This window comes from Telopea speciosissima, chromosome 4 (genome assembly GCF_018873765.1).
Source record: "Telopea speciosissima isolate NSW1024214 ecotype Mountain lineage chromosome 4, Tspe_v1, whole genome shotgun sequence".
Classification (NCBI taxonomy): Eukaryota; Viridiplantae; Streptophyta; class Magnoliopsida; order Proteales; family Proteaceae; genus Telopea; species Telopea speciosissima.
In genome coordinates this window covers 14,684,345-14,694,896 of record NC_057919.1, presented here as the reverse complement: position 1 = coordinate 14,694,896, position 10,552 = coordinate 14,684,345, and the positions used below count along the sequence as shown (strand labels likewise).

Sequence of the window (10,552 nt, the reverse complement as noted above, 5' to 3'; positions counted from 1 at the left end):
AGAATGCACTCTCAATAAGAATTGAGAATAATAAGTTGTGATGGGTAGAGGGGGACTAAATTTTCCTTATATAAGAATCCCTATAGGTCTCGACTCATCACACCCCACGATAGGAATCTATCTGCCCACACTAAGCCATCCACATTAGACTTCTAATATAACTTAATGACCCCACTTTATTAGACCAAAACCCTAATTAGCCTGGTTTAGGGATTTAATTATGTCCATATAGAATTATATTAGAACTAAAATTCTAACATTGAGTTCTAAGACAAATGCCAAATTGTTGTAATAACAAAATTTGGTATTCAGAGATTCACAAGGAAGACATTTCTGTGGCTGCTATGGTGGTTGATGTTGTTGATTTTCACCTGTTGCTGGCTTCACCCTCCGATCTTGCTGTTGCAGACTACCCATTTGCTCAACTCTCCCTCTTCCTCCACCCTCCTGCTGCATCTCTCTATCTATTTCTTGATTTCTTGATTTCTTCTTCTTCTCTTTCTCTCTCTGTTTGTGCTCTTCTAATACACTAATATATAAGAGGCAACAAAACAAATAGGTATGGTGCATCCTGATTTTGATTTTGGTGACACGGGATTTCTGGGGGAGGTGCCTTGGCGGTTTCAGAATTAGAGAGAAGGAGAGTAAACCACTAACCTCAACGTGTCTACCTTCTATTCTCTAGTCTTAAAGAATCTATGGAAAGAAGAAAACAACGGCGAGATCGTTAGCGTTACCTGAGTACAAATTCCTCAACACCTTCCCTTACCCTCATAGTCCTTATCCTTCACTTCCTCCCACGAGTAACAAAAGCGGGGGGGCCAAGTAATAAAGAAGCAAGATATCTATACTATCCAACAAAATCTTCAAGGATCTTTCTCTCTTTGCGATAGAAGAAGATCTCTTCTCTTGAACCCAAAGAGAGAGCAAACACAGAAATGGAATAAATTACTCTTCCTGCAAGGCTAATGAGAGTAGGTACTATCACTGTGGGACGAGAGAGAAAGGGAAACGTCCAAATCCGTGAGGGAGAGATTACAGAAAAACGAGTTCAGTAGAAGTACAATCTGGGTTCCTTAGCGTCTGAGTAATCGTAGTCACCCAGAAGAAAAAGGAAAAGAAAGGAAGACAGAAAACCATTTCATTCCATAGATCAAAAAACCCAACCCAAATCATACAACAAAACAAACACATATACAGGACAAAGACAGCGGAGACTGGTTAATGCGGTTTCTAATCTTCATTTTTCGTGGAGTTTAGGTTTTCGCAGGCGAATCATACCATATCGTGTTTCTGACACAATTTCCATCTTAAGTGGAAATGTAACATCCATGTATTTGAATGTTTTTTCATTTCTAACATAATTTGGAAGGCAAGACATTGATTTGATCAACGATTCAAAGTTTTTTTATTTTTCTTGACAAAAGGTATCATTGAGTGGAATTGTTTTTAGTAGAAGGTTTTTTGCACTGAACAGTATTTAGTTTTTTGGTATTGTAAACTCTCTTTTCTAAACTCGAAAGATGAGATACGTTCATGCATTTGAAGTTGGATACAAGGAAATTTCATGCTTGAAGAACTAGATTATTCTCTGCTTATTGATGTAGTAAATTTGGTACTTTTTACTTTACAGTTATGTTTCACTATTTATTTAATATCCAGATAAAATTCAGTCGGTATCCTGTTTGATAAATTTTTTTTTTGAATTGATTAGTTATATATTTTGTTACTCTGGTTTGGTTTACTTGGTTGGTAAACTGATCTAAAAGTTATAATGTTATTGCATCCATTGGTGTAAATAAAAAAAGAGAAGGGTATTTCATGCTCCACAGTCTACATTGGATTTATAGTCTCTCTTTTTCTCCCCCTTTCTCCTTTTTATATTATTACACACTTCTGTTTTACATTAAGGTCATTTGTTCTTTTGTGACTTTTATGTTTCTGCTTCATTGATCTCAGCATTAGGTACACACTGTGTTTTTTTTCCTCTGAAGAGTTGCATTTCTTTTCTTTTCCATTTTATTTTTTATTTTTTAAGCAGTTGTATGAGTTTGTTAGTGGGTTTCCAATACCGAGAACTTAAACTTTTCACCTACAGAAATGCTTCACATTTTATTTGGGGAATGTTTTCAGTTGTTATTGTGACCTGCCCTGGCTAATTAAGCATTTTGTTTCAAAGGTGGTTAGAAGTTGACGTTTCTGTTTTACAGATAGAAATCTTGAGTGCCATTATTTTATTTTCTTGGTCAAATATAGTATGATGCTACTGCTTTCTCATAAAGTAAAATCACTTTATGCTCTATAGGGCCAAATGTTTTGTCCAATGTGATGCGTTTCACTATTCTTTGCTCCACAAGATAGACAAAGAGAGTATATTGTAGCTTCAATCAATGGAATTAAGGAGCTTTAGCCATTTGCATTTTATTCAGGTAATTAAGAGGGGTACGGTGGAGAAAATCCTTAACAGAGATTGTCATGGAAGACCGACATTTAGGTTCAAAACAATAAAGGCTATATATGAATCCGAAAATGCCAAAAATCTAGGTTCCTGCACAACACTTCAGCAGCAAGGAGGGGGGTTGATGGGTTTGCCACTTGGTTGTGGTGGGATAAAGGTTGACAGCCCAGTTCTTCTCATGGACGGCAGAAAAATCAAAAGTGACCCTGAACTTTGTGACTTATATGAGGATGTTTGTGATAACAAAAGAAATGGTAACATGGGTGACTTCAGCTTCAGTGAGATGACATTAAAGCAGCTTAAGGAGAGCTGCAAAAAAAAGAAGAGGAAACTTCCAAAATTTGTTGACGTGAAAAAAGAACCATGCTCCCATCTAAACGAAGATTATACTAAGTTGCAACAGAAGGAAGATGAATCCGACCTAGAGGAAACTCTCAGCAATTGGAAATTAAAACTGTGGAACAAACCAAAGGCCAAACGGAAGCGTATCAGGAAAGATGTGCATTCACTTTCTAAATTTGCAGTTTCAGTTTCTGAGCCAACTCCAAGAGTCCCTCAAGATTCATCTCAAAGTACAGGGGGTCTAAATGGACCCATTAAAACTGAGATTGAGATTTCAGAACTTGGTTTTTCAGATTGCCATGATTTGGATGGTCTTACCTTTGGTGCTACCCCCAATACCCATTTTACAGTGGATGCTAGTGCAAATGTATCTGATGAAGTGGCAGGGATTTCTAACAGAAGTGAGTTGGCTATTGGGGAGTCAACTTCTCTCACTACAGAATCTCCAAATTGTGTTGTTGCAGAAGTTTTAATTGAACATTTGGAGCACGATAATTCTCTCTCTCATCCTGCGAGTGCTGTAGTGGGGGAAGTAATGGAAGACAGTTTTTCAGAGGTGGTCAGTCAAGATAATCTTTCTTCCTCTGTTTCCGAATTTGATGCAAATGTTAGATTTATTCAGTCAACTCCTAGTGCAAGCCCCATTGAGGCACTGTGCATCACCAACAAGCCAGCTCATGAGAAGTTTAGCTGTGAAAGCTATTCATTTATGCAGTGGACATCATGTGAAATAGATAGCAGTTCTGTGATTCACATGCCTCATAAGTTGAATGGTGAGAACATATATGATGGTGGATATATGTTTAGTATGGAATCTGAAGGTGGCAGCAAAGAGGATACCCTTCCTGATCCTGAAAAAGATGTTATAAGAAAGTCTGACATCTTATATTTGTCATTTCAAAATTCTCATCCATGCTCTGATTTTAGTTCTGTTGATTGTACTTCACCTACAATTGAGGAGCAGAATCACTCATCTTTGTCAACGGAGGGACTAGTGTCTGCTAGCGTGGATATGGAAAGTGAGGGTGACATCAAGGAGGATAACCCTCCTAATCCCAAAACCAGTGTTACGAACAACCCTGACATCTCATCTCAGAATTTTCATACATGCTTGAATCTTCCTAATAATTTGAAGGATTTTAATTCTGCAACTGATGTGAAACACTCATTTCCCACAAAAGAGGGACCAGTGTCTAATATTGCTAGGGTAAGAGACTGCTTTGTGGGGACTAATCCATCTGATGATACTGAAAGCTGTACAGCCAATGAAGTGCTTAAGAATTTCAATGCTTTGAAGCTGGAAAGTCCTCCAAAAAGGCTTTTCGTAGCCAGAAAGGTGTGCATCATTCTTCTTCTTTGTGCACAATTTTCTCATTTTTTATGTTCTCTGGAAGTGGTTTATGATAGACGTTTTCAGGTCATTTCTCCAACTTCTCAGGAAAAGCTGCGTCAAACTGTGGATGCTGATTACTCAAATGATGATATAGGTCTTTCCAGTAAGTCATGAAAACTTTGGATTAACAGTTGTATTATTTGTAACCTAGTATAACAACCCCCCCGGGGTTGCTGAGACAGTGCACTTGAGTTTTGTGGCATCCATAAATAATAATCATTTCATATCTATAATTATCTCTATCATTGTTTCTGATTGAGATTTTAATCAACAGAGTATAGGGAGAGACCACGTTTTGGGGAACAATCTAAGATTGGAGCTTATTCCACAAGATCGGATCTTGAGGGAGTTGAAGTCAAAGTGAATCTTCAGAGGATCATCTTGAAACCGAAGAATGAAAAGAGTAAACCTAACTTGTTGGTTCCTAAAGGAATTCTCAAGTCTCCAAATGTTTCCTGTGCAATACCGCATGCTGCAACTGAAAGCACTTATGTGCACCCTCATGCAGAGAGTGCTATTGCATTCTCTCAGCGCCAGATGCATGACATTGAGTGTCTTGCAACGAAGCTTGTGAAAGAGTTGAAGTTCATTAAGGACATTGTCGAAGATAAATTGCACTCTGAAGTTTATACAACTACATCTTCGAAATATACTGTGGATGAGGTATGTCAAAATGAAAAATAGTAATATTTGCAGTATGGCTTGTAATTTGGGATTTTCTTTGTTAACCTTATTGTCTTGACAGAAAATAAAAATCAAGCTGAAGGGTCCAAATGACTTATATTTTGTATTTCAATTAAATTTAACACATGATAATGTAGTAGTTATGTGCTCCATTTGTAATGGTCATAGTGTTATTTGATCTGGACTTGGTTATCTGTGGCTTGTTTTGGTGTTGACAATATGGGCAGAGCCATCAGCCAAGGGGGGCATGATGCAAACCCGAATGGGTAAGCAAGCCAAGATCGATTTTGGAAGAGAATAAAGATAAATAGATAAGTTGTAGATGAAGATAGATAGGTGGCAGCCTAGAGTCCCACTAGTTGCCCAACCATCGGAGTCCCACTGAGGTCACGATCGAAGGAGTCCACCTTGATCCCACTTGAGTCTCACAAGCAAAAAGTTTTCAAAGAAAACAATTTGTTTCCAATTCATGGTTGCTAAGAAAGATCCCACAATAGCCAAGACATGGAGGCTAATGCCTCTTGGAACTTATAAAAAAATATTAAAGAGACCTTTGGGATTCCAAGACAAGGAAATTCCCAACAAGTCAAAATGATAAAAACTAGGCAAAACATTAAAGACTAACACTAGACTCTAGACTAATACTTGGGAAAATGAAAAGACTTAACTAACAACCTAGGAATAGGAAAATACTCATAATTATGCCTTGGGATACAAAAGGTCAAAACACTAGAAACTAGGAAAATTAGAAGACACTATGTTGGAACTGAAGAGTCACTGCTAGGATTGAAAAGTCACTAGACTGTTGTTGACTTGTGGGGCCAGATTTGGCAGTCCCAAGGGTCCACGAATTTGCTGTGAGGGACAGAATTGTAATCAGTCCAGGTTGGACAGATCTGGGCGGGTCATGAACTCGGGCTGGGCTTTAGACTTGGACTGTGCCTTCTTTGATGGGCCAACTGCTGGTTTCATGAACTTGGGCTGGGCCTGGTAGGCTAGGCCTGGCGGGCTGGCTGGCTGAATGCCCTGCATAGGGCAACCCCGGAAATCTTGGTTTTAGTATGTATTTAGGTGATAGGAGGATGGACAAGAATCAACAATTGTGTCCCCCCACCCAACCCTATCCCAATTCCCTACATACACATACCCAACTCCTCTACCACCTCCAAGACTATGTAATATCACATATTAAATTATAGTATGATGATATTATAATGTGTTTTATGGGGAAGAAATGTGTTGTAAAGTACTCTTGATATTTTAGGTCTGTTTATGGTGTGTCTACAAGGACAGTTATGTAGCCCTTGTACAATCTTTAGATGGTACCTTCACATATTACGCAAGGTACCATCTCTAACAAATTAGTCTATTTGTTAGATATATATATGAGCCAAGAATATGCTAATGATAATTTCTTAGAAAAAATATCCTACATGGTAATAGGATACATTACGAAGTGTATATCTCAGTATTTTTATGACTGAAAATTGTTGACTGACCAATAGAAGATTAGACAATTCAACCACTAGAACTATACGAGATTTAAACTTATGGCTTTAGTTGGGTGTACCAATGCCTCAAGTCGAGCACCATGTCTTTTATTAGAAATTTAATCTTTATCTTATATTAAATATTAGATTATATCTTTTTTTTTACTCATTAGAATCTATTGATTGATGGTTGGGTTTTCAGATCTTTTACCTGCTAGGTTGCATAGTCTTACTTGTAGTGGAGTTTTTAAAACAAAATGCTATCCTGACAGTCATCAGGAAATGACCTGATAATCAAACTATTTGCCCCTGAACCCCAAAAGAAAATCCTGGCTTTGCCCCTGATTAACAAGATAACTTGCAAATCTGAACTCTCTAATCTCTAATTGGCTTTCTATTTTTTTTTTTTTTTTTTTGATAATTACTAGATTTCTATTTGAGGGCAATAGTTTCCTTGTCTGCCACTGAGGTAAGCTTATCTACACGTCAACCCTTTTTGAGCCAAGTGGAGGGCTGAGGTTAGTAAACCAACTATTTAAGGGGTAGTATAGCCCATGGGTCAGCCACTTGTCAAATTTGGGTCCCTCAATTATATGACCCATCATTTTTGAGTTTCAAATTTTGAATTTCCAATGGTAGAAACCCTCAACCAAGTTTTCAATCATTTTAAAGCTTTATATCCCTATACAAGAAATATGCTTGAACCATGGTACAAGATCTTGCCAAGATCTCGCTTTTGTCTCAGATTCGTGGCCCACTGAGTCGAGATGCCTTGCGATACATAAAACATACAAGATCTCAATCGAAATCTCACTATCTCGCCGAGATTTCGGTCCATATTTCGAACTCAGTTCATTTTGGTGGAACCAGACTCAATGACTTTATATATACCATATTTCGACCCAAAATTTGACATATCTTGCTGGACTTGATAGAACTCGCCTCTCTGGTTTGAAAAACCCTTCCAAACTTGTGCTTTTCACTATTTTTTGTTGGGAAATTTCACATTAACTGCTGGAGATTGAAGATTGAAGGTTGGGGATTGTTGATTGAAGATTGAAGTTTGGAGATTGTGCTTTTCACATAAACTCGTTTCAGTACTAGCTACTAGGATCCTAGGACTCTAGGATGGACGGGCATAAGCCATATGGCAAGTCATCCACTTGTATTTGTTTAATCTATCTCTTTCAAAGTTTCTAACAATTATTAACAAACCATGTGTGATTATGAATATGATGCCTAATGCATTAAATGGTTTATGGTTTGATTTTTTTAATTCCTAATGCTTAATTAAGTTGTTTTACACCTCTATTTTAATTATATGTGTTCTACTAGTACTAAATACTGTGTGAAATAGCCTAGGGTAGAGCTCACCGACGGTGTAGACTAACAACCTAGGGTCCAAAGTCAAAGTACCATTTTGGGTTTGAATTTGTAAAAACTAGTGTTTCCATATGTTTTAGAAAGCCTAAAATAGGGTGGAAACCATGGGTGAAACCAAGTCCTAAAACCTTGGCTTGAACTGAAACTTCCCAGATAGATAAATGGGGTTGTTGATCATGCCCGTGGACTTTCAGAGCCAACTTAGTTACCTCATGTAGATAGAGGCTCTGTTTGGTTGCAAGTAGAGGGAAGTGAAATCACTTTTGAAAAGAAAAACAGAAGTTTGTAATCATGATTATAATACCAATCTAAAAGTCTTACCATATTTGGTAAATATATTTTCAGATTAAAATTTATTTTACTTTTTAAAATCAAAGGAATATGATTGCTAAGTGAAGTTGAATTTAATAACCCAATTTGGTATGTTTTTGGAGTAAGATACACCATCATGTGTGAGGTTATAATTACAAAAATTTCCACTTTTGTATTGATTGCGAAGTAAAATTTAATAACCAACCATCAAATTTGTCTGACTTGATGGTGTAAAGGGCATGTTCCCTCTGTGTTTGTTTTTATTTTTATTTTAATTTTGCTTATACTTTAATCTCTGACAGACGATAGTGGCTGTTCAGAAGGCTGGAGAAGTTGAAGAGAATACAAGAAAGTGGCTCTCAATGATGGCGAAAGACTGCAGCCGTTTCTGTAAAATTATGGTTTGTGTTTTTTTCTTCTCATCTTACTTATTGTTAAAGATGCCTAGCTTTGATGATACCTTAACCATACTAAAGATCTTCTCTACATAAAAAAGGTTGTACGCAGCCTTACCCCCACTTTACGGAAAGGCTGTTTTCTGACTCAAACCTGAGCAACCTTACCATTGCGCCGAGGTCCGCCCTCTAAAGATCTCTACATAGATGACCCTTTTTTCTGGTTGCTTGGGGATTTTATGGCCAACACAAAGAGGCCTGTGGATCTGCCTTGATAATGCAGTCTCTGCCCCTACCTTATAAGCCACAAAATTAGCTGCCATGTGTGACCTACCAGGGACATCCAAAGCCTACTACACTGTACATAACCATTCAATGTTACTTGAAGTTTGAATTGTCTTTCTTTTCCTAATTTAATCAATGCCACTAATGGCAGAGATCATCTGGGAAGAAGGCTCCTGCTGCTCCAAAATCTGGTTATGGACTCCACAAGGACAGAAAGAAGATAATCTTTGCAGATGAAGCTGGTGGGCCTCTCTGTCATGTCAAGGTTTTCGAAGATCAACTAGCTTCTCTCTCTGGCTCTGAATGTGAAAATGAGAAACGTCAAGCTACTAGAACTGAAAGAAATGCTTGTTGTACATTAGAGTGTTGATATTGGAAATGCCAATGTTATGCTCGAAGATATGAAGCTCCAAATCACTTTTGGGGCTGAGGATCCAGCTGCTGAGTTTGAGGCCATTTAAAAGCTCGTGATAAGCCTAAGAGCTCTTATCTTATTATTAGGTCTTTGGTGGTTCTTCCTGGCATTCTTTTCTGCAATGTAATTTTATTAATTTTTATTTTGATCTGAGCTTATTCTGTAACATTTGTAGCCAGCTTGATAAAGAAGTATGGACCAAGAACCCCTTCATGGGCATCATTGGGTTTCAATCAGTGGGGGAACAGTGAAAGGCACTTTGGAAATCCAACATGTAAGGAGCAGGTAATTATGACGGTAGATTTGTGGGTGAATCCTTCACTGTGGGTGTGAAGCAAAACTTTTCCCAAGAAGTATTGTAGGTTTGTTGCGAGTGACTGGATAATGTTATCAGTCTTGATTCTCAAATATATGAATCTTTGTGATGAGAAAGAGAAGGAAACAGGATACAAATTTGTGATAATATAGAAACGTGGAGATTATGTATGGAATTGAACTAGTGAAGGAGGCTAGTTGTTAATAATGATCAACTATGGTATTATCTATGCTGGCATTGATGCCTTGCAAGATGACTGAGCATGACAGGATAAGCAATAATGAAGTTTCTAAACCAGTATTGTGCATTAGTAAATTAATATTGGAAAAGCTTCCTAATGTTAGAGTGCAATTTCCCTCGCATGTTTTTTTTTTTAATATGATTTTGTCTCCTACTCTGAATTTGTGAGTCTCATGTGAATGATACCTTTTTTGGGCAGTCATTGGAGTGGTGTGCAGATTACTCCCTACATCGGATTGTCAGCTGCCAGCCATTTTGTAAACCTCCCCTCCTCCTTAGAAACTGGAAAACCATATTGTCTGCAGGCTTCTAACCCGTTCTCCTTGGAGCAAATTTTTTTTTTTTGTGGAAAAACATTATTGCAGTTATGTCTGTATAACCATGGAGGATTTTAAATTTCAAGATACGAGAATACTGATGGATAGTTAATTTATATGTCTATGTATCGTATTGGCTAAATAAACGGATATTCCCTTTTAGTGGCCAATCAGATGGTCAAATCAAGTATATAGGTTTTTTTTTTTGGGGGGGGGGGTTTGGGTAGAGAGAGAGAGAGAGAGAGAGAGAGCTGGGCTCTTTGTTGGTAAGGCTGCTTATATTATGACTTTCTCCCCAATGGTGAGAGCTTCATGCATTGGGCACGGTTTTTTTTTTTTTTTAGAGGAGCTGGGCTTGCGTTATGGATGTTGGGTTCAACCCCGTTGAGTGTAGACATGGGAGCCCATAGGCTATATATACTCTTCGTAGATACTGGAATTAATATTAAGATCTTCAAAACAAGGGTTTTAGAGATTTAGTTGGTATTCACATTCATCATTATCATAACTGTAGGGCCAACT

General features: G+C 37.7%; 1 protein-coding gene across 1 annotated transcript; it reads left to right on the top strand.

Moving 5' to 3' along the window:
• The first annotated feature begins 2,218 nt into the window (after nt 1-2,218).
• Nucleotides 2,219-9,368, top strand: LOC122657355. The gene is made up of 5 exons (XM_043852031.1): nt 2,219-4,136; nt 4,218-4,296; nt 4,468-4,856; nt 8,365-8,463; nt 8,894-9,368. Exons 1-5 carry the CDS (start codon nt 2,391-2,393, stop codon nt 9,110-9,112), a joined length of 2,532 nt encoding a protein of 843 aa, XP_043707966.1. The 5' UTR covers nt 2,219-2,390; the 3' UTR covers nt 9,113-9,368.
• Nucleotides 9,369-10,552: the final 1,184 nt, after the last annotated feature.

What these genes read in the sequence shown, in the direction of transcription:
- LOC122657355 (XM_043852031.1), top strand. Translation starts at nt 2,391, where the DNA reads ATGGAATTAAGGAGCTTTAGCCATTTGCATTTTATTCAGGTAATTAAG. An exon ending in GGCTTTTCGTAGCCAGAAAG is followed by an intron (nt 4,137 to 4,217) that starts GTGTGCATCATT and finishes AGACGTTTTCAG; the next exon opens with GTCATTTCTCCAACTTCTCA. An exon ending in CGAAATATACTGTGGATGAG is followed by an intron (nt 4,857 to 8,364) that starts GTATGTCAAAAT and finishes AATCTCTGACAG; the next exon opens with ACGATAGTGGCTGTTCAGAA.